The 24779-nt window shown below is 41.0% G+C and overlaps 3 protein-coding genes across 3 annotated transcripts; 1 reads left to right on the plus strand and 2 right to left on the minus strand.

Moving 5' to 3' along the window:
* Positions 1-3196: 3196 nt before the first annotated feature.
* Positions 3197-6397, minus strand: LOC149290304 (protein GUCD1-like). The gene is made up of 6 exons (XM_089489571.1): positions 6325-6397; positions 5165-5249; positions 4610-4775; positions 4353-4444; positions 3383-3624; positions 3197-3288 (listed from the first exon to the last, which is right to left on the minus strand). Exons 1-6 carry the CDS (start codon positions 6395-6397, stop codon positions 3197-3199), a joined length of 750 nt encoding a protein of 249 aa, XP_089345697.1.
* A 2502-nt stretch (positions 6398-8899) lies between these two features.
* Positions 8900-12236, plus strand: LOC149290305 (small nuclear ribonucleoprotein Sm D3). The gene is made up of 3 exons (XM_089489572.1): positions 8900-9025; positions 10497-10689; positions 12175-12236. Exons 1-3 carry the CDS (start codon positions 8900-8902, stop codon positions 12234-12236), a joined length of 381 nt encoding a protein of 126 aa, XP_089345698.1.
* Positions 12237-16995: 4759 nt separating this feature from the next.
* Positions 16996-20641, minus strand: LOC149290306 (leucine-rich repeat-containing protein 75B-like). The gene is made up of 4 exons (XM_089489479.1): positions 20372-20641; positions 20044-20172; positions 18012-18124; positions 16996-17473 (listed from the first exon to the last, which is right to left on the minus strand). Exons 1-4 carry the CDS (start codon positions 20639-20641, stop codon positions 16996-16998), a joined length of 990 nt encoding a protein of 329 aa, XP_089345605.1.
* Positions 20642-24779: the final 4138 nt, after the last annotated feature.

Genomic DNA, 24779 nt, shown 5'->3' on the forward strand with positions numbered 1-24779 from the left:
ATACACGGGAATGTAGGTTATCTTTGAATAAAACTTGGTTTTATTCCATTCTCAGTGGCGGAACTACCGGGGTCGCAGGGGGGCCCAAGCCAAGGGGCCGCCCGAAATCTTTTTTCCGTTTTTTTTTTTTTTTAAATAAGGCAGGGGCGTCCAACATGCGTCTTAACAGATTCTCACACCCGGGCCCTGAGGCGTCTAGTTACGCCCCTGTCCATTCTGCTCCAATACACACCCCTAATCTGCAGACCTGAGTTTATCATTGCTGCCAGTCACACTGAGATAATTCTTTATGGCAATGCCTGCGAAGTCCCACTGGCACAAAGAAATCATTTCCTCCGTAGACTCATTAGAGAGTCCGGCTTAGTTACTTAGACTGAGCCATTGTTTACAACGGGCAATATGATAGAGTCAGGGGGTTTGCCTAGTAGATTAGACCAACACAAAAGAGCTAGAACACAAACAAATGGCTAATATGCAGCTGCATGAAAACATAATATTCTTCCAAAACTAGAATGTATGTATGTATATATATATATATATATATATATATATATATATATATATACATACACACACACACACACACACACACACACACACTATTAACACATTTTATCCCCCTTGAGTTCTACCTTAAGGCTTGACATTCTACACTTTACCACAAGGCAATATTTTAAGAACTTCTTGCATTTGTTTAGTAGATTGGCCAAAAAGATAACTGACCTAAACGCATACTGCAGAGTAACGAAATGAGAATGGTGAGTTCTAGAGAGGACACAATAAAAATTGGATTTGGAGACAGTCCTTGTGAGTAATCATAAGGAAAAGATTTTATATATATATGTTGGATTCTTTATCAAGATATTTACTTATAAATACTGGTCTAGGGTGTTCTTACAACAGCTTATTGGTCAGCAACCTATAAACACAAAACAAGCAAATAAACTAAATGGTACTTCATCTCAAAAAAGCTTCAAGGACACAGGCCTGCACAGAAGGTTATCTGCTAATGAGCGAATGCTCAGACAGTGCTGTAGAATACTTATTTTCATGAACTACAGTGCCAGCTACAGAGCTTTGTTTCTGTGCTGTGTTCTCCTTCGTGACATAAATATAAGGAAAGTAATTACAGTTCACCCATATGGGACTGATTAATCTTATGATGACCGCCTTCAATATACTTGCACTCCTATAATTATAAAGTATAGATTGTTGTTCATGCTCTATGGATGGGGCATGTTAATAAACATAATTTGTGGCAAATTATTATATGTAGAGCATTCAGCATATTAACCCCTGTAAGATTATATATATATATATATATATATATATATATATATATATATATATATAATGTGAGTGAGTGAGTGAGTGAGTGAGAGAGAGAGAGTAGTAGAAGCATTATCCTCTACAGACACCAGACAAGCCAGAAGGCTTGTTGTCCCCTCAGAACTCTCATGGTGCTGCCACAACCACAAGGGATTCTGGGTAGGCGCATGCAAATAAGGTCAACAATGATCTTTTGCCTCTATATCCACATGGATCCCTTGAAAGTAATCGCCCGCTGTACAAGACAGCCTTTAGACAAAACTCGGGTAAGAGGTGCAGTAGCCAGATCACCACTCACCGACAGCTGTTTCTTGATCTGGCTACTGCACCTCTTCCCCGAGCTTTGTCTAAACCACCTTTACCCACCATAACTTATGTAATTTTGCGTGTGTGCATATATTATATATATACAGAAGGAACAGTGTGCGACTAGAACAGAAATCTATGGTACATTTACAGATTTTAGATTATGTACTGCACAATTAGGTGTAGGCCTAAAAAACGAAAAAGGACTCCCATATTTTTTTCTGTATGTGGCATATTTGTATTGTCAGCACAGTAATCAGCAATGTATGCTAAGCACACTTGACTTGGAAGAGAAGGTGATCCTGGTCACATCTCCTTTCATAATAATCAGGCCAGGACATAAAACTAATCTACATATTAACTCAACCTACTAACTCTACAAACTTTTGCCACAGATCTCAACTTCCCTCAAGTAATGAAATAAAAAAGTTATGTAAAGAATTATGTGACAGTAGTGAATGATATTATAACTATGAGTATTTAGATGGAATAAACAGATAACACATAACAATACAGAGCATATTAAAATATTTTATTATAAATGCACTAGTGACATTTTGCTGTTTGGGTGCATCAGAACAGTAAAACCCAGAGTGCTGCAGGACTATCGCCTGAAGAAGACTACCTGTGCATAGTGTACCCAGTGTGGACTCCTGCAGTGTGAAAAGCCCACAAATAAAACTACCTTCACCACAGCTTATACCTCTGCCAGGCAATACAGTTCTGTTCCTTAAACATAAAAGGCTGTTAATGCCATGTTTTTTTACAGCTTATTCGCAGATTGTGTTCCATTCACTTGCTACCAATGGAGTATTTATCTTCTGCGCTGCCCTAAACCAGATTCCTAGATCCCCCTTTTAACAGCATCTCAAGCAGTGGATCTGTTATGCATTAGTGGGTCTACCACCCTAGGCCAGAATATACCACTGTCTGCTACACAGGTGGGTTAATTATTTCACGGGCCACTAAAATGAATTAATATGACCTGCAAAATATGGTAACTCAACCGGATTTGAATTATCATTAAACTGGGTTTCAATGTATTAAGATTATCTAAATACAAGAAGGGACCAGTTTTAGTTGGGTTTTTTTTTTTTGGGGTCTTAAACATACTATTTGTATGTCTCCTATTAAACTACCTTGCCTCACCCTTACACAAGAACACTGAGTGACCCTTGTGAACTAGAATAGGCATACCATGAAGGAGTTAGGTAGTGGTATCGTGTTCTCATTTTCTGTAGTTACGCAGAGGGACAAAATATAATATATCGTGTAAATACACAACCTACACCATGCTGCAGTGAGCATAACCATTTATCTGCTTGACTATTCTCTCCAACATATAACCCGGCATATTAAAAATATTCCTGTGGAAGCATTATCGGGGTCTAGTGAACACCATTCTAGTGAACTGTATTTCTCGCTCAGAATCTGTGATGTTTTTTTGTTCGACACAATTTGTCTCCGAATCCCACTGAATGCAGAGAAGGCTCTGCTGACCGCGTGACTCCATCCGGAGTAAAGCCGGTGCTCCGCCATAAGCTGCTGCAAAAGCAAGAGGTCAACTGTCCACATAGATGAACAAGATGTCCTCATCAGTGCCATAGCTGCTGCGAGCTTCCTCAAAGTTTGTAACGCTTGTACGACACAGCCCTAAGTATAGGAAGTATTAGAGATGTCACCCATGTGCTGATGAGATACACTGAAAACCGGTAAATGTTAAGAACTTCATATTGGCATTACTTACGGTCGGCATATCCTGGGTTGTTGTAGAACAGACTGCCAGAACTCTTGTTGTAGCCACATAACACAATAAAGTGGCCCTGGTAGTCACTGCTCCTACAGAAGCATTTCTGTCCAATAGGAAGGAAGCAGCAGTACTTGACTCTACTAGGACACAGGTCACATAGAAGCACCACTGCATTCACGAGCACAATGGCTACATGTCCCTGGGAAAGATGTTCCTCTAATTCCTGTATGATCACAGTGCTGCAAAGAGGAAGACAACTACTCATGTATCAAGAAGCCTCAAACTTCTACTCTAAGATTCCTAACAGCACTGATCTAGATGAAGAAAAAAAGCAAATCTTAGGCACATCTGAATTGGGCCTGCATGGGGCAGAAGAGGCACAACAGTCTCCTCTCTTGTGCTGATGTTCTTTTTAATGCATGCTTAGAATTTCTACACCTTAGCCAGTTAAGTATGACATTTACACATTATTATACACTATTGTTTCACCTATGAACTCCAGGCCAGGAAAGACATTAATATAAAAGGTATTTTTTCACTCTGAAGGAGGAGGTAAGAATAACATGAAACAGATACTGTTTTCTAATAGTTAAACATGCTGATATGCACTAAACTATAAAAGGTCATACAAACAGAAGGAGTAAATTAATAGTATTACCCAACAAAGGAGTATTTGTGTTCCTAGAATTCTGGTAAATCCAAGAAGAAATAATTCTTCTGCTATCTTAATCCAAGTCAAAATAATTCATATTTTCTGATTTCAATATAGATAAGACAAGGAAATAGCTTGTCAGCTTCCCTTTGAACAAATAATGTAACTATCTGTAATATATGCTTCCTGTACAAGTGATTTCATCTATAGTCTACATATAAAAAGTCACATCCCGCAACTTCTAGAAATGCTGATGGTAGGAAAGATACACAATTCAAAAATCTAGTTATGTGTAATAGTTTTTTCTCCACGTACCGTTTCTCTACATGCACCCCTCGAGCTTTGGCTTGCGCAAACAGCTGGTTCACTCGGTTCTCCTCTGCATCGAAATGTTTCCTATAGAACGACTAAATCAACAGGATCAATTGTTATCGTTGACTATATAAATATGTCTGTTTTACTTAAGTCCACTCTATTTTTTTCAGGATCCCTGCATATGTGCATATATTAGCTGGAGTGTTATTTAAAGGTTACAATCCAGACTAAACTGCATAAGATGGAAAAGCACCAACCTGGTTCTTATATCCTTTATCTACACCGAGCGTCTGCGTGTAGAACCGATGCTTTACTCCAAAGTGCTGCATCAAATAGGCCAGGTCAATCGTCCAGATGCTCTTGGTGAGGTGCAGCTCTTCCATGGCATTCTGAAAGTCATCTTCGTGCAAGAGGTTCAAGTACCTGTAAGGGAGCACAATACTGGTGGAAAGGTGTAGTGCTTACCCACAGGTACACAAAATAAGAGGGAAACAAATTACAAACATATCAAGGAATGACAAATACAAAAATTAAACCAACATGTCGGGCTACGGGAGGACAGACTTTTTAACATATTGTTAAAAAAGATGTGTAGCAATTAATACACCATGAATGCATTGGAACATAGTTGCTGAGTCTATTAAAGTAAAACTCTCATAAGTTGCAGGTTAATGCTTATGACACCCTTCACATTTTCCCCAATTTGAATGACAAGAGAGAGCTGGGAAACGTAAGCATTTTTTTCTCAAATAAAAAAATGTATATATTATTATACTATGCCATTTATTGAATATTGAGTGGAGATTACTCACTTTAGTACCATGCGGGCACAGGCCAAACCACAGTCCCAGTGATATAGTTGCTGAATGAGTGGAACCTTCAGCTGGACATGATCACCTGCAGGAGAACACCGAAATCATAAATCCATCACAGCAACATTATAGAGGTCTGTCTTGGGTATTCTATGAAGATCAATAAATCTACCAATCTTACGAAAGTAATTATACAATGTTGAGGTTTTCTTTCTGTGGTCACCTTGGGGAACGCAACAAGATAAAAGTCATGGATTCACTAAAGTTAAGCCCCAGAGTCAATCCCTAGTGTGTTGTACGTATGTTTTTTAACTGAAGTTGTGCAATTGCAAAACTCATCACAGACCTATTACGGGTGATTTATAAAAGTAATCGCAGGCCTCACACCAGAGGGGGGACAAACTGGCAAAACCATGATTGCAACAGAGTATAAATGGTTTTGGAATACAATTTACCAAAATGTAACAGCCACAGCGAGAAATTAACCAGATTTACACGATAAAAAAGCGGCACAAATCACATTGAAAAATGTTTTTACTGCCAAACATATAAAATTATATACCCTTGCATCTCAGGTGACTGCACCACACCTCTAGCAGGCAAGGATAAATCTGGTAATACCATCCATACGTATTAGAGTGCATATGATACATATCATACACTCCTGATCCCCTTATACACAAACCCAATGCGGGTGAGAATTGGGTCTCCACGGGACAGTATTCGGTAGGGCGTTTAAGAGCATGCAGGCTACCAAGCATAGATTGGGGAAAGTGCCCTGGATGAAGTGTATGGAAAAACTATTTCAAGAGCCCTTGATACAGGACTTGTGTTTATGCTAAAAGATACGTTATGTTAATGAAGCTCTAGTGGTGTTAAACGGAAACCGGACTGTAGAAGTACACGGAGGAGGTGCACTCGGAGGACGTGTAAGCTACGTATACAGGAACAGGCTTCCTCTGTGGCACGGACGGTGCCTGGCAGCCCGGTGTGGGGGTGTGCAGTCTCCCGGTGCATTAATAACAGCTACTAAATGTATGCTCTGTGTCTGTGAACCTTAAAACCCTATTCTAACGAGCTGGATAGTCTTATATTCCGGCCTAACAGGGCGCTGTCCGAAAGCCCGTCTCCGGTAAATGGGGTCGGAAATAATCACACACGTGTGGCGGCGCGCTGGGTACCGGCTGGCTGCACAGCAGCTTTGCTCCCCTCGGAGTGTCCCGGATTCTTCATGCCGGTCAGTCAGTGCCTCGTAGACTCAGGGATTCCCTCATACCGGTTCCCCCTCTAGCCCGGGACTCCCTGCGTGTCCGGGGCGGAACCGGAAATAGCTCAGAGGGTGGATAATAAGACAGTTCTACACAAACAACTTTGATGTGGAGACGGCGCGCAATGTGTTATGTTATTAGGGGACACGTAGAACATGGGGTGTACTGTACTGTACTGTACTGTACTGCACTGTACTGTACTGTACTGTACTGCCCGGTGTGGCTGTACCGGGATATACATGTATATACAGCTATATTAAGTGAGGCAGTGATGGACACATACGTATATAAAGAGTAAAGCTTTACATAGAGAATGAAATCATACGGAAAGGCGCTAAAGTACAGCACCACACAGTCGGCTAATAAGCAGTAGTATAGCCACCAAAGCAACTAGAAAGAAAAAAAATACACCAGCCTTTAGAAGCCAGTAGGATTGCTATTGTTTTCTGATTTTGAGTGCTGTTTAAAGTTGATGTCCCATTATCTTCACGATACCAATAAAAAAGCAAAGGGCGTTGGTGGTTTTTGTATATCGTATTAGAATATATATATATTGGTTGAAATGGTGCAATCTATTAAAGTCATAGTATTACATGATTTGGATTTGCGGGCACAAAGGTTTTGGAGGGCTCTGTTCAAATGAGCTAACAATCCTATAATACATGAGGTTCCGCGCACTCAGGTGCAGCGCAGGTTGTGTAGAAATGATCATTCTGGACTGTCACAAAGTTACGTCACTAATCGTGTTTCGGTGACACTGCAGAGGAGATAGCATGGATTTGTGCGTGGGCATGGAGTATGAGCACCAGTCATATTTACAGGCGTTATCTGCTTGATGACGTGGAGATGTCATATATCTGTTGTATAACAATTCAGTTCAGGTAGATATTTGTTAACAAAGTGGATTGCACCATGCCTCACTTGTATCACCAGGTTCCAACCCACATAATGCTAATATTTTCACACAGTCCTGAGGCATTATTCCCCAAATTGTCCTGAAAATCAGAACAACGATTAGGAGAACCAGCAATTGGGACATAAACCCTACTCTTTTGGCTATCCTGATAATCAAGGTGGTCAACAAAAAAAGTAATTTTTTTGTTTTAATTAACGAGAGGTACGCTTTGCAGTGTACGGTATATGTAAAATAACTGAATTAAAGAACTCAACCTCCTAACACACTGGATACTTGCAAGATAATGGCCCTCATCTCTTTCTGTACCAGCATGTCTTACATGTGTTAATGTTATTGTTAATTTTGAATACCCCCATCATTGTAGTAAATACAATGTATTGTAATTTAAACATAAAGAAACACTCCCAACACAGGGTTTTAATTAGATTCTGTACTATGTTTGCCAATAAAGTACTGTCTATGCAGAACCCCCAAAGTCTGTTATTCTCAGATCTAGAGATTGCTCCTTTACTTACATTTTTATGCTATAAAGGATAACTTAACCTTGTGTGCTTTCCTTTCCATACATTTCACATGTTAATAAAAATGGGGCTACGCATAATCAGAAGAGTCTCATTGTCAGATCCTTAAAAAAAGGTAAATCCACAACACATAGGGATAAAATACAATTAAATTACAAGACTTAGAACTATATAGGAAGGAACTACAACATATATCTATATTTCGGGGAGGAGGAGGAGGAGGAGGAAACGCTCGACCTGCCCCTCCCTTTGTCCAAAACCCAGCCTAGCTGACTACCATAAATTGCTCTCTGTGATAGGAACTTTGTTTTCTGGCGGAATTTGAAGTGGGCTGTACTGCTGCTACGGAAGTTACCTAGTGCCCGGCTGCTTCCGTTTCCTGCGCGCAGTGCATTGTGGAATAGGCGGGACGCCATTAGTTCGTTCAGTTGGAGCCACGCTAGTGCCAGAGCTGTGTATCAGGTAAGCGACAGCGGGAAGCTGGTGTTTTGCACGGGGTGGTGGTGTTTGGATTGCATGGGCAGGTTCGTTATTTGGGGACGTTTCTTTGGGAAAAGTGTGGGAAGTGGGGTTAAAAGTGAATGTGTGGACTGGAGGCTACTACGTAGGGTGTTTTCCCCCAGGGTTTAGTGTATGTATGTGCACAGATAAATAAGGCAGGCACTTGAGTCGGCATTATATTCTGGCCTCTTAATCTGTGCTGGCGCAGGGTTTGGATGTAATCTATAAGAACTAATACATCATGGTCAGAAAACATTGATTTGTATCGCGCTGGTGTATTCGGTAGCGCTGTATATATATGTAAATGGATCTTGGTAAGTGGTGCGTCAGACTATAGTGTAGAGTGAGAGGGTAAACAGGTCTCTCCCCGAACTAGATTATAATGGGGAAGCTTAATACTACTTTGTGCTCCCTTTTGTTGGGTAAAATGGTGGGAGTCCAGTGCAGGGTGGTCTGTGAATGTTTACTGCTTTGTGTTTACAATTGTCTGTCTTATTTTTCTAGAGACCCCTTTCCTTAATCAATCAACATGTCTATTGGAGTACCCATCAAGGTTCTGCATGAAGCAGAGGGACACATTGTAACCTGTGAGACCAACACTGGAGAAGTGTACAGGGGCAAGCTGATTGAGGCAGAGGACAACATGAACTGCCAGGTTGGTCACAAACTTGTACTTCATTAAACTCCATTGCGAAGCACAAATGCCCTTGCTTAATTACGAAAATTGCAATCCCTGTGCGTCCATAATCCCGGCAGATTTATAGCATCTGTAGCATTCACGTAATACTCCTGCTCATTGTTCGCAATTTGCTCATGCTACATGTCTGTATGTTGTGTAGTGGAATCCACAAACCAAGAATGGGAATCCCAGCACTCCAAATGGCTTCCAATCTTTAGGACACCTTACAAAAAAGGCAATGTTTTGGCCAAACAGGGCCTTTGTCAAGCTTGGCTGGAACTTTGCTTTTTGTTTTTTTTTTGCTTTCTCTAAATAAAGTATCCTAAATAGTGGAAGCTGTTTGGAGTGCTGGGATTCATTGTCTTTGTGCTTCGAGAGGGTTTATGCTGTCCCTTTTTTCCTGCTAGCACCCAGCTTCCTGGGAATTGAGTGCAGAACCATTTTTTTCTTTTTTAATGTGTAGTGCAATCCAACTGAGATCCCTCACAGTACAAGAAATATTTCTAGCACTTTTCTCTTCAACTTTAAGTGAGCACTGCCATTGTTATAACGTGTTGAAGTAGACCTGGTGACTTTTAAATCCAGTTTAGTAAGTATACCCCTTCTCTAAGGTACACCCCCCCCCCACACACAAAACAATGTTTTGCAAGTGTTGGTACTGTAACTTCTGCAGTCCTCATTTAGGTACAACAAATGGTTTTGCAGACTTTAGATTACTGATGCCCGGGTGAAAAGAATAAGGAAGTGATGGTATAATTGGAAAATGGCAACTTATCTGTCGGGCAAGCTAAGCAAATAAACATTTGCACCACTTCTGTTTCTATAACAAGTTATCATTGTCCTTGTTTTACACAGTGCAATGTTAACTGGTCAGTATTTGACAAGTCTGAGTCATCTCTGAGGTTGTGGTTATTTAGCAATTCTTATAGCTCTATAACTAGTTTTAAGGCATTGTGACATTATGCTTCATTACTGCTGCAGTTTCAATGGGAATAACAAAGGCAATTGTGCTGTAGTGCAAAAATCCCTGTATGGGCACTATAACCATGTGCCATATGGTGTTTTTAAATGTCTGTAAACATTTTCAGCCTGCCTCTTCTAAACCTTTCAATTGATCTGGATAAGCCAGGTATTCATGGCTCCTAAAATGTGACATCTGTTCATTTGTGGGTCTATTGACTACTGATTTTGTGCCTTGTTACAAAACATTAATCTGTCAGGCACTGCTCCGTGGGTACACTAGTCCCACAAGGACAAATCTTTTGTACTTCAAGAAGACAGTGTTTTGGCCTGTGTAATGATCAGTTGAGAGAGCCCACAAATGTGAGCACTGCTCAGCCAACCTCTGACCTTTTTGGTGCTGTTAGCTGTTTTCTTGAAATTCCAGATCTATTTGATATTAAAACCCAGGGTTCACACCTGACACTAACATTGTTCTCTGTTTCAGATGTCCAACATCACAGTAACCTACCGGGATGGCAGAGTGGCACAGCTGGAACAGGTCTACATCAGAGGAAGCAAAATCAGATTTCTTATCCTTCCAGACATGTTGAAAAATGCTCCTATGTTAAAGAGCATGAAAAATAAAAACCAAGGTTCAGGAGCTGGCAGAGGGAAAGCTGCTATACTCAAAGCCCAAGGTGAGTGCTAGCTGCTTAGGCTCAGAAAACCTACATCTGACTTGCATTTTGCATTTACAGTAACTTAACCTGTATCAGAATCTTATGAAAGGTTGTAAGTAACGTTACGACAGTTTTTGCGTTACTATGTGAATAGATTAAAGGAACAATCACTGTTTCAAAAGGGGAATGCTGTGATTTAAGCGGTCTTATTTGACTTCTGTACAGACTAAGTGCTCTTAATCTGATGTATAAAAGGCTATTTTAATATATCTAAAAAAAAAAAAAAAATATATATAGATAGATATATATATATATATATATATATATATATATATATATTTACAAATTTTTTGTTTAATGCTGTCTTTTTACCATATTTGCTCGATAAGATGACCCCTCAAAATATTAATTTAGGAAAAAATAAAAAGCCTGAATATAAGACTACCCTATAGGAAAAGTTTTACTAGTAAATATTAATTCATGTAAACTAATTTTCATATTTAATAAAAGCTATGATTGAGAAAAATATATATTTTTTATTTGCCAATCTGCCCCCAGGCTTGCCACTCTGCCCCCAGAAATGCCTTATACCTCCCTATTTGCCACTCTGCCCCATGATGTGCCTTTTAACTCTCTAAATGCCACTCTGCCTCCAGAAATGTCTTATACCCTCCTATATGCCACTGTGCCCCATGATGTGCCTTTTAACCCCCTATATGCCCCTCTGCCCATGATATGCCTTATACCCTTATATGCCACGCTGTGCGAGCAACTTCTCTGGCCCCGGCCCCAGATGAAGGAGGGGGGAGGCAGAGTTATGTGAGGACTGTGCTAGCTTCCTGTTCTCCTGCTGCTAATAGCAGCGACACTGCTCACGACCAAAGCCTGGTAAGCAGCCTGGCCCCAGCGGAATGAGGTCTGATTATAAGACAAGGGGTATTTTTCAGAGCATTTGCTCTGGGAAAAACCTAGTCTTATAATCGAGCAAATACGGTATATATAAAAAATATACTCCAGATAATGGAAAACCATCCAATGTAAAAACCAAGCATAACCAGATCACCATTATTTTGGGTACTTGGTAGAGAGAAAAAAACTAAACGGACAAATATAATTAAGAAAATACCCTGCACACACGCCTACAATGGTTAAATACTGTTAATCATGACAAATGCTGTCATAAAGCCTTTACATTTTTTGTGGCTTGCTCTATCCTGGTGGTGCCTGGATAGGCGCAGTTGTGTTTTTTGTTTTTGTAGAAAGGAGATGGCAACAGAGCCCAAAATAGTTTTTTGGTGCAAAAAGGCTCTGTAGTTAACTAAGTGCAGCATTTTCGAAACCAGAGGACAGTTCAACAAAGGGCATGCAGTACAAAGTTTCTAGGACAACAGTAATTGGATAGTGTACAGAGAATGGTAAAATTCTCACAAAACATAACAGAATGGGTTTCATTATATGTAGGTTAAAATAATTTTTTTTTTTCCTTTTTTTTTTATCCTTCAGTGGCTGCAAGAGGCAGAGGGCGTGGAATGGGACGTGGGAATATCTTCCAGAAGCGACGATAACTTCTATTTTCTAGTTTTAATTTTTTGTATTGTTTTTGTTTTTGGCTCTGTGACTGCTTAAGTGACTTGTTTTTTGGTGAATAAAATCTGTTTCCAACAGTAAAATTGTTTTTTATTCTGAATGCAAAATATTATGGGGAATAAGGTCGGAGCAAACAAGCATAAGGAATTCACTAAATTCTGCTTTAGATTTGAGTCATGTTTTGGTAGGCGTTCTCAATTCTCGGGACACAGCCAAGTATAGTACAAAAGAATAAGCTTAGAAATATAAGCAAACATTCTGGACACATTTTTAAGATAGGCTGGTGTGATATTGGTAGGTCTCTATTAAATAAAGTACTTTGCCTAGCGCTTGTGTGGTTAAACAGGGGCACTTTTAAGTGTGATAATCTGCATACAGATCACCCATGAGTGATGTTTAATCATAAAATACTGTAATAGTACAGGGCCAAGAAGATTTAATGCAGTCTGTACTTGGTTATGGATGTCAAGCACACTGAGTGTTCTGTGTAAATCAGTAGATACAATGCTGTGCTTTCATCTGTTTGTATACAAGCACCATTGTGACAATGGTGAAATGCCAGTTGTCATGGGTTTAATTTTTTTCTCCCTCTTCTTTCTGGGCTGGTTGTTTTCAGTCGAGGGTCGGCTTTTCCCTAAAACCCCTGTCACAGAAGTGATTGATGCTCTTGCAATTGCAACACAAAATGAAGAGCCTTCCAATTTAAAGATTGATTTTGATACAGAATGGAAGACACTGTCCTGTGATTTGTCTTTGAAATGACTCTCATGAGTGGTTCTGTCCAGATCCTACAAGGTAAAGTGCATATGATTACCACATCACAGATGGAACTTGCTTGCCAGAACAAATGTGTATCTGCAAGCTTCAATTTAGTAAAGGTAACGTAGTTCTGTTTTGAAAGTTGTTTGCTTTTGCTATGGGGAACATGTGGGTTTATTTGCTAAACAAGCATTTTGAATCAATTGGATGTGCCAAGTGTGTATAAGGCAAACGTGACTGAGGGTTCTCGCAGGCTACAAATAATGGCTTACTACTGGCTTTGACCTTTTGTGTCTAATTTGCCAAGCAGTTTAAGAGCAATAGTTACCACTTGTGCACAAGTGGTGTGTTAGTTACATTATTTTGGGCTTTAAAGGCATTGGTGAATGTGCACTTTAACATCTTGCGCTACAAGGCATATTTAAAAACTTAGTACTGCTTGCCATGCTATACTGCCATTTATTTCCTTACATTATCAGTAAGGATTGGTAGTACAATATACCTGGTGTCGCAGGAGAGAAAAAAAGGTGTTTAGGGAAATCTGGAGTCATGGTTTCAAGTCCAAAAAACAAATGGTGTGAAGCAGGACCTTGTTAATGGTGTCACCGTCCACTGGTTTTCACACTGGTAACGCTCTAGTGACTTGCAACAAGCATTTCATTCCTCAGACAGCCAAAGTGTGGGAAAAATATGTGACAAATGATGTGAATTTACAGTGGACGCATAAAAGAAACAAGCAGATATCGGGTGCGACGTCAAGAACATAAATCATGTTTTGTATGTGTTCATCCAAAATTCTCAAGCTTTATTCATTCGCAAGGACTTTAATTAAAAAGTCACACTTTTCCTCCGTACTGGACTTAATCGTAGACTAATGTCCTCACAATACAGCAGGTTGGTTTTTGTTTTTTTTTTTGGTTTTTTTATTTGCTCTCCTTTGCTGTTTCATGAATACACATTTATCACTTTGTCATTTTCAGAGTTTCACGTCATCCCCCCCACCCCCCATAGACCGGATTGAAGAATGGCTGAATAATTAAACATTGTGTGCATTTTACACAAACTGCCATGCAGTTGACTTTTTCACAGCTATCAATTGTTTAAACAAGTGTTTTAATGTCATCTGTTTCAGACAAAGCCGCGCTGTATTGGGAGACCTTATATGAGAAAGTGTGTAGAGAATGTCGGCCGTCACATTTATTATGCTGCAGCTTTAACACTTGGCATTTCTCTCTCCCCAGAGCGGTTGTAAGTGAAACGTGCAATAGGAATTAACAGTATGGGGCAGGTAACCATAGCAACATTAACTTCATTGCATAAAGTATAGTTCTTTTGGTAAATCGGTTCTAATTGGCGCAAAGGTGAGACTGTGCTGAGCAGGTTGCCAAATTATGTATCTGGAGCCAAAGAGGGGCTGTCTTGTGATTCCTTGTTCGCTTATCTTAACATGCACGCGGACTTGTGCATTTAACCCTCTTATAGCTAAACAGATTAGTATGTCGTGTATCACTTTACATGTCTACAAGGAGGTAAATCTTTTTTATTAGTTCTGTCTTAAGCACAGGGCAACCGCTAAGCGTCCAAACATCCTGAGGTACCATACACAGCTTACATTTGTCCTACTTCTTGTGTTTGCCCATGCGCACGTGGGATCTTGTTGGATCTCCTGGAACTCTAGCTCAAGCCAGAGCAATGCATAGAGAGTGCACGCAGTGGCAAGCAGGGCATGTATTGGCCAAAGACATCTCCTGCAAGCCAACAAGCTGGTGGGTGTGAAAAGAGCAAAAGTATGGTGGGGGAATGTTCTGGTGAACATCTCCATGCATATATGGGGGGGCTTTAATTGAAAGGGGACACTCAGCTTTCATATGCCTTCAATGCATATGATTACTGGAGTGTCCCTTTAATAGGGTGAGGTAAATGAATTAAGCATGAATGAGAAGGTTAAGCATTGAACAAAAATTGGGCCTAATGGTTTCATCTTGTGTCAACAAATTCCATGTTTCTGTAACAAATATTAAAATTAGACAGGCAATATTTAATACCGCCTCTTGGACAATAAGGCCTTTTAAGTAAATCTTCACATGTAAAAAAAGGTATTTCCAACCAATCATTTGTCAATTTATTCAACAAGTAACAATAAAAAACCCATTAATGACAATGCATTTTAAGCCTGTACAGGCTTTGTCATGAAGGGGCTATAATACATCAGTAAAATACAGTCGAAATTTCTCCTATATTGTATATACATTATATACAACTTACTGGGGAAAGTCATTGGGAGAAGTCATAGAGATGAAATGCTCAGTTCTCGTGAAAACGACCTCTTTAGTGAATAGACCCGTGTCTCAGCTTTTCCTGTTCTACAATACTTTTTAAAATGATTTAAGAATGCTGAGGAAAACTCCAATTCCTGATTTACCAGAAAAAGATTTTTTATTACATAGAGTTAATAACATTCTATAGTAATATAAACACATAGACACACATGTATATAACTCTAGTTTCTTTTTTGGCTGTACCGTTTCACTGTAACAGTCATAGTATAACAGCCTTGTGTTTAAATGGCAGTCTGGTTGTAGTCACTACCACAGCCACATCCGTCTTGTTAATATGAAATACTGAGATTTGTATCTTGGTACTTGGCTGACAAACCAGATGTATTTGGATTACTGCTGGCTTACTGGTGGTTCGATTTATGATTGAGCAAAGCTGTGACGGTACCATTCTATGTGTGGATGGCATAAGCCAGGACACCAGGGTGCCCCATATGTGTTTATAAGAATAAATCTGTGATGTGTAACTTATCTTATTGTGTAGATGTAAAGTCATTTATTGGAGAGACCCTCGTCTTGCCTTCCTCTTGTTCTATATCTGATTGCGAGCTAAATAGTTGACAGTAGTTAACAGCAGAATATAAGTCCTTAAACACATGAGCTAAATTGCACTAGATGTTACTAAGTAATCAGCCAGTGAGCCAGCGATACACATTTAGCTAATTTAGAGTATTTGAAAAAGTTTCCTGAACCCTCAATTTTACGGTTATTTTTTCTACCAAGAGAATGGTTTGTTTTATTACATGGGACTTAAGAATGGCTCTCACAGTCAGCCAAATAGGTTCTTTCAGTACCAGGTGAAAGGTTAGTGCCATATGGTTGTCTCCAGTATAGCCCTGTTACAAATCAGTAGCCCTTTTGCCAGTTGCCATATCCGCGTTAGGAAAGTAGGTTCTACATATGATTCTTACAACCCATCCAACAATACATGACTGTTGACTGTCACACAGGAGCAGTATTCTCTTCAGTCACATGTATTGTGACAACCTTTAAGGTTTTCAGAACTAAGTCACTTCTCGGTTTTTTAAACATTCCTTGTGTGTTACGATTTTTTGTTCTGGATCTTCACTTTTATATGCTCCAGTAAATGATTTGTACAGCCCCCCTGCCCCCCATGTACATATTAAAATGGAAATCAATACAGGGAGTAATAAGAGATACCAACAATTAAGTTATTTTTCGTGTGAATTTTTCGTCATTCTCTGGTGCAGTTTGTACTTGTCCAGGAAATGAAGATATCTGTACATCCATTTAGTATTCTACCATATTATACTTGTTAATGCCCCCTCCCCTGGTGCTTAGTACCCATTCCTAGTTCCACTGACACAGCAGTTCTGTCTCTGCACTTCTGTGATCCCTGCCTCCCTTTGTTCAGAGATTAATCTGTAAAACACACAGTGATGAGGCCGAAGCTGAGTTGTCATGGGCTGCCCTTTGCCTGTCACTGGGTTTGTTACTCAGGCTGTGACATCCAGTAGGTCTATGGGGCATCTGTGTTTAATGGCCATTCTCTGTGGCTGAGGCATACCACCTGTTGCACAGTGAATGTACGAGCCTGCCAAGTTTAAGGTGGTTTCAACACAGGTTTAAGAAAGAAGGGTGAATTCAGTTGCTATAACGATGATTGCTGCTGTTAGTGGTCTCACCTGTCCCAGGGCAGCTGTTGAAAAGGGATAGGAACACCACCCTCGGACAGGTCGCCATCCTGTGCCTCAGGGATTGTTGGAAGAAGGTTCTGCTGGCACAGACGTCGCCTTAACCCAAGGAGCAGTGGCTGAGGCATGGAGTAGATATCAACATTATTACCCAAGTCCACCCAGCTTAGTGAGGGGAAGTTGGTACTATCCTTCATGGCTTCGCTGAGGTCCTTCAGGGTCGAGCAAGTAAGTCGATTTCCATTGAGTGCCAGGTGCGTGAGATTGGGGAGAGCTGTAAGGGAGACCAAAGCCAACTCCAGAGTGTCATCTGTGAGTTCAGTGAAGCTCAGGTCTACACTGGTGAGGCTGTCTCCATTGCTCTGCAAGTAAAGGGCCACACGCTGTACATCACGGGGGGACAATGGGATACCAGAGAGATCTAGTACATCTATATTTGACTTCTGAAGCAGGCTGTTCTTCAGGCTGTTCAAAGGGTACAAAGAAATATTTTAGCACAGAAAATCAGGAAAAGGAACAAGCAGTAGGTAGCCTTGAAGATGGGATGTTACATGACTTTGAAACTAGCAGAAACGTTGGCACTCCTAGCATGAAACATATTGTTAGTACCTAAAGTCCTTATCTATGGTTTCAGCAGTGGCATTCACCTAAAAGCAATACCATTAAATTAATTTATGCAAATCCTACATATCAAGTCATATACAACTAATTGAATTTTAAAGTTGTCAACACTTGGTCCTGCATTTAGTTTTAGTTATCTTTTTTTTAATCTACAATCATCAGCCTTGAAAGGATTGACAGGGTTTGACCTGCATTTACTTGTTATTATCTTTGGTGCTAACTTGACTCTATTTATATTTCCTGTATGATATGGGTAACAAACTCCCCAAAATGTTTCCTTTAGTTGGACAGGGGTTTAATATAAATAAGGAGTAGATTTCCCTCATCTATGTGCCCTTCTTTATTTCCCTGTTGCCCATACTTTAATATATAATATCCTCACCTGGCCAGGCTCTTCCTGCGTGACAAGCTGTGTCGATGCCACTTTGAATGTGGTGTCAAATGGTAGATGAGTTGTCTGCAGATACGGTCCGTGGATCTCATTTGGTCTTGCTCCTGCAAGAAATTTGTGTATATAGACTCTGTTCAAAAGTGCGTGGTCACATGGAAAACAAGGACATTTCTAGCTGAAATATAATTGCAAAAGGGTTTTCTAACGATCGATTAGTCTTTTCAACTTAAATTTGGACTAGCAAACACAACGTCCCCTGGAACACGGGAGTGATGGTTGCTGATTAAAGTCTTTATGTCTATGATGATATTCCATTAAAAATAAGTTGTTTCCAGCTACAATAGTCATCTACAACATTAACAACGTCTACATGGTGCTTCTGATCCATTTGATATTATTTTAATGGACAGAATTTTTTTTTCTTTCAAAAACAAGGACATTTGTAAGTGACCCAAGCTTTTGAATGGTAGTGTTTATAATATGTACACATGTACTGTTATTTCTATATATGATTAGTATGAGTTGTTGCTCACTTCAGAATGTTTTGAGAAGGTAGCTCAGGCCGCAGTTCTGGCAGACTAAACTAACCCAAGATCTCCAAATCTACTTCCCTAATCCCAAGCATCATAGGACAAATGTCTGATATGTATCAGACTTACTCCAGTGTAAATACATGTTCTGTTGCTACAGAAATGCTCACCCTATAAAAAGTGTATAGATTTAGCTAGTCTTACCAACAGGACTTCAACATTATATGGTTATAAGACGCAACCAAAACTAATACAATAGAGTAACACTAATACACTTTATGACAAACGGGTACAGAACGATAAGAGGACCCCTGCTCTTGTAAGATTACAATATGTGGCCTAAATGTGGTTTTCTAAGTTATTTATGATGTCCCAAACCCAGAAAAAGAAAAATATTGAAATCTTTACATTTCATAAAATAATGAAATTTGTCAAGTTACCTAATCTGGGGCTAACATGTCAGTTTGTGTACCAAAATCATGGTAGATCCATCCTTCATCCTCATAATGCATTTGACCATAGATTTGGCCTTTTTTTCTGCTGTAAAGACTCACACCTTAACCAGTTCATGGTCTTGTCTTGTGTTAAGGACAGCTTTATCTCTATCCTATTAAATACTGTTACTGCATTAACCTCTCCCACTTCTGTTGGGAAGCTATTCCATTTATCTACCATCTTCTCAGTAAAGCAATATTTCCTTATGTTACATCTAAGCATCTAGCACGTCCAGAGTAATCCTTCTGACTTTGTCAATGCTGCTGGCTGGCTGTGCTGGATGTAACATCCTAATTCTCACCTGATGGCTACTACATTATCCAACAGACCTGCCATTGATATTTAACTTCGCTCTATCTAGACCTTACTTCCACTATTTTGCACATATATATCCACTTTCTTGTGGACTGTAAGCTCCTATGGGCAGGGCACCCTCTGGTGCGTTTTTCATGGATTACTTTTTTCTTCCATCTTAACAATATTATGGAACGTTACAGTGTTTTAAAAACAACAAAGTAACAGCAAAAACAGATTAATCACTATTGGATTTATGGCATTTTATGGTACATAATCCAAGATTATCTGCTTCGTACACCATGCCTAACCAACCCCTACTGCTCACTCTTCAACTCACCCCTTCCTTGCCTTTGTTTGGTCTGCATCCACTCCTCCCTCCCCCTTTCTTCTTCTCCTCCTCCTCCTCTCTCTCTCCGTGTCCTTCTGTCTCTGTCACCCTCCTCCCACCCCAACCGGCTCTGATTATTGATATTCAGGACCAGCCTTAGACTTTCTGGAACATTTTCCTCTGAGCGGATGGGGTGGGGCAGAATTGTCCCCATCTTGGCCAGGATTTAAAGTCTCTCTTTTTCACTCCCTTGTATCTATGAGCATGTATGTGTAAATATACTCCATCCCCATCAGACAAAGCAGCCGGAGTACAGCCGGAGAGGCTACGCGATTCTAGTGAGAAGAAAGGTGTACTCTTATTAAACACTCACCTTGCGGGGACACTGGAGCTCTCTGGCCAGACTTAGTAAGAGCTCATGAGATATGGGGTCTACCAGGTTCAGGAAGGTGACATGTCTGTACAGGACGTCATTGAGGAATGTTCCCTCCAGGCCAAGGTCCTGCGGATACACCAAAAGCTTGCTTACCACACCCAGTGCATAGAGAAGACAGCGACCCCCCGCCGGTATTTATCATATCACTGCCACAAGGCGCAACACGTAGCACTGCCCCTCCCTCTAGCGCTGAGCGGGTTAGCTCGGGGGTAACTAGGTTGTTTACAGGGTACATGCGGTGCATGCTGGTTCCGGGGCTCCTCACCTTGCGGAGCAGTTTCAGCAGCTGCAGCGCCCGCTCCTGCTTGTGGTCCCGGATCAGCGCCTGGATGTCCCTGAGCCAGGCCACTCGCCTCACGTAGGGGGACGCTTTGTTTCTCCGAAGGACCCCGGGGATTCGCTCCGAGTTCAGGATCAGCGATGTGAATGCAAAGTCTCCTCGGGATCCAGTTGTATCCCCCCGGATACCCCCGAAATCACCCCCGTCCTCCGGCTCATCCTCCAGGCTGCTCTGTCTGCTCAGCCGGCCCCCCATCTTCAGACTCGAGTAGAGCTTAGTAACTACGTGCTACGTGCCACTGACCTACACCAGCCCCCCGCTATCCATGCCCCTCCGTAACACGGCCACCCACTGCGCGCTAACACTCGGCTTCTACGGTACTTTAACCCCCTGCCAAATCCTATCCACCACCCCCTGGCCAGGAGCTGTCCGCTTCTGGTGCTGAATTTGGGAAGCGCTGGTTGCCTTGATACCGGGGTTAGGGAGGGGAGACTCCTGAGGTATCCGTGCAGGACCTGATCGGGGTAATCAGTAGGTGTCTGATGGATCAGGTGCGAGGCCCGGTTCGATTGCAGGTTCTGTCGTGTGTATCGGAACTGTGTGTCTGTCTGGAGCCGCCTGTCTTCTGTTTGTTTATATTCCAGCTTGCGGCATCCGTCCAATCAGGAGCTGCGGCAAAGAGTGTCTGGGATTGGGGGAGAGTAGTGCTGTCTGAGTCGGCAGTGTGTTTCACGGCACTAGTGATGGGAAGTTCGGATCATTAAAGTGAATCGGATCATTTCGATTCGTTCACTGAAATGATCCGATTCATGATCCGGATCTTCGGATCACTCAGTGTGTCTGCACGGAGTTACTGTTTTCCAGTAACTCCGTGCAGGCACACTAACGATTGGCCCCGCCCCTTTCATTATGAATCCTCCCCCCTGCCTCCAGTGATGTCAATGAAGGCAGAGAGTCGTTCAAAGATTCGGATCTTACAGGGATCCGAATCTTACAGTGATCCGGATCACTGTAAGATCCGGATCATTGTAAGATCCGGATCATTGTAAGATCCGGATCTTTGAACGACTCTCTGCCTTCATTGGCATTGTAATCATTCAGAGAATGTCACCATACTGTTATAAATAATACATTCATAATCACTGCCCCCAGGATTTACATTCCCCTTTACCTGCAACTGCACCTTAAGCTAACTTTATTAAATTAATTAAATTAACCCTCACCATTAAATTAACCCTAAACACCCCATCAACCATGACTGCCCTAAAATTAACCCTTAACACCCCATCAACCATGACTGCCCCTAAAATTAACCCTTAACACCCTATTAACCATAACTGCCCCCAAATTAACCCTAAACACCCCATTAAGCATAACTGCCCCTAAATTAACCCTAAACACCCCGTTAAGCATAACTGCCCCCAAATTAACACTAAAGACCCCATTAAGCATAACTGCCCCCAAATTAACCCTAAACACCCCATTAAGCATAACTGCCCCCAAATTAACCCTAAACACCTCATTAAGCATAAATGCCCCTAAATTAACACTAAAAACCCCATTAAGCATAACTGCCCCCAAATTAACCCTAAACACCTCATTAAGCATAACTGCCCCTAAATTAACACTAAAGACCCATTAAGCATAACTGCCCCCAAATTAACCCTAAACACCTCATTAAGCATAACTGCCCCTAAATTAACACTAAAGACCCCATTAAGCATAACTGCCCCTAAATTATCCTTAAACACCCCATTAAGCATAACTGCCCCTAAATTAACACTAAAGACCCCATTAAGCATAACTGCCCCTAAATTATCCTTAAACACCCCATTAAGCATAACTGCCCCCAAATTAACACTAAAGACCCCATCAACCATACCAATTTATTAGGTAATTTATCTGGAGTACATGCAATTAATTTAGGGGCAGTTATGGTTAATGGAGTATTTAGGGTTAATTTCAGGGGCCGTTGTGGTTAATGGGGTCTTTAGGGTTAATTTCAGGGGCCGTTATGGTTAATGGGATCTTTACGGTTAATTTCAGGGGCAGTTATGGTTGATGGGGTATAAGGGTTAATTTTATGCTGATGATTGAGGGTTAATTTAATTAATTTAATAAAGTTAACTGTAGGTGCAGTTATAGGTAAAGGGGGGCAAACTCAGGGGAATCTAAATCCTGGGGGCAGTGTGAACATTATTAATGTATTTATTTATAAAAGTATGGTATCAGTGATTTTCTCTGAATGATTCGAATCTCTGTAAGATTCGGATCCTTGTAAGATCCGGATCCCTGTAAGATTCGAATCATTCGACTCTTCGGTTCATTCGACTCTTCGGTTCATTCGACTCTTCGGTTCATTCGACTCTTCGGATCATTCGACTCTTTGAACGAATCTCTGACTCTATGAGTCATCGTTCCTGTGAGAATTAATGAGCTGTAACCTGACCCCAGAGTGCTCTGCAGATGACTCACAGCTCTAGGATCAGGTTACAGCTGCATGATGATTCACAGACTGAACCGCTACAAACGAATCGTTCAGTCTAGTGAACCGACTCATCCGGATCACTAAAAAGAACCGGATCAAATGAACGATTCGTTCATGATCCGGACATCACTACACGGCACTGTCAGTGGGGTGGCCGCATGGATCTGCAGTAACAGCAACGGCTGGAGACCGCAAGAAATATATAAAGAACAATTATAGTGCAAAGTGCTCAAAGCAGAGAGATCAACAGGAATACTCGGTTTCTATAGTGACTGCAGCAAGAAGTGCACTTTAATCAACCCATCATATTTTCCCTGGAAATACATATCTACACCTGGAAGGGCCATGTAAACACCCTCACAGTCCTTCTGATGGCCTGTTTGTAGTCCTCAGAGAATCATATCTAGAATGTGTTTTATTGCACCACTTTCTCACACTCTTTTATTTAACCCCCTTTCCCTTGTTTAATGTTACCTTCAGTCACCTTTTATTTTAGACAATCTCGAAACAATGGCCCTTGATTTATTGGCCAGGTCTTCCTATAGCTCTGTCGGTTTGATGGACCATTCCTACCTTTGCATTCCCACCCCAAAGTTCTTGTCCGTTCCATGTGGTAGTGCAGTTCACTCTTGGTTGTAATCTTATATTGTATTATCCTACCTGATTATAAACCAAACTCGTTATTTTGACTATGATTGACCTCCACTTGCCCTGATCTATAGATTGTGCCCCAGTGTATGAACACATACCACCTGTTTCAAATCTTGGCTATTGTTGACCTCACTTTAAGGATCTTCTGAAGTTCTGATGCTTTTGCAGTACCCAGCATGCATTTACACTCCACACATTGAGGGGCTGAGGCCCAGGAGAGCTTTGGTTGTTTCCAGAGAAAACCAGTGCTGCAATGACTTGGTACATCTCTATGGTGCAAACTTCACCGCCTAAACAATGTTTCCAAAGGGACTGGAGGGTTAAAAGGAGAAGCGCTTAATGCTAAAACACCCAACCCTGCTTATGCACTTGCCATTTTGACTAAGTTAAAGTTACTTTTCATTCCCACCAGTAATATAACCAAAAATATGTGGACAACCCTCCCAATTATTGAGTTTGGGTATTTCAGCCATACCTATTGCTAACTGGGGTATAACATCAAATACACAGACAGCCATCTCTATAGACAAACATTGGAAGTACAATGGGTCATACTGAAGAGCTCAGTGACTTTAAACATGGCAGAGGATGCTACCGTTACCACAAGTCAGTTTGTGAAATTTCTGCCCTGCTTGATCTACCCCAGTCCACTGTAACTGCTATTATTGCATTGGAGTAACTACAGCTCAGCCACAAAGAGATAGACAACGCACACTTAGATTTTGGGGCTGTTCAATGAAGGCAGTAGTGGATGCAAAATCACTTCACTACAGAGTTCCTAACTGCATCTGTGCATCAGGAGCTTCATGAAATGGGTGTTCAGCTGCACACAAGCAGAAGATGCCAAACGTTGTCTCAAGTGGTGTGAAGTGTAATGTTCTGTGTTCTGCTGAAATACACTTTCTGAAAAGGCTGATGGTCAAATCTGGGTTTGTCAGATGCTAGAACACTACCTACTCAAATGCATAGCGCCTACTGTAAAGTTTGATGGAGGAGGGATAATGGTCTGGGGCTGTTTTTCAGGTTTTGGGCCAGGCCCCTTTTTCCAGTTAAGGGAAATGTTAATGCTACAGCATTCAAAGTCATTTTATACAATTTTGTGGCGCCAATTTGGGAAAGGCCCTTTTTCTATTCCAGCATGACTGTGCCCCAGTGCACATATCAAGGTCCATAAAGACATGGTTGGATGAGTTTGGGGTGAAGAGAACTAGACTTTCCGGCACAGAGCCCTGACCTCATCAAACAGCTTTGGGA

The sequence above is a fragment of the Sceloporus occidentalis genome, unplaced genomic scaffold, assembly GCF_023333645.1.
Source record: "Sceloporus occidentalis isolate IW3139 unplaced genomic scaffold, rSceOcc1.0.p SCAF_40, whole genome shotgun sequence".
Taxonomy (NCBI): Eukaryota; Metazoa; Chordata; class Lepidosauria; order Squamata; family Phrynosomatidae; genus Sceloporus; species Sceloporus occidentalis.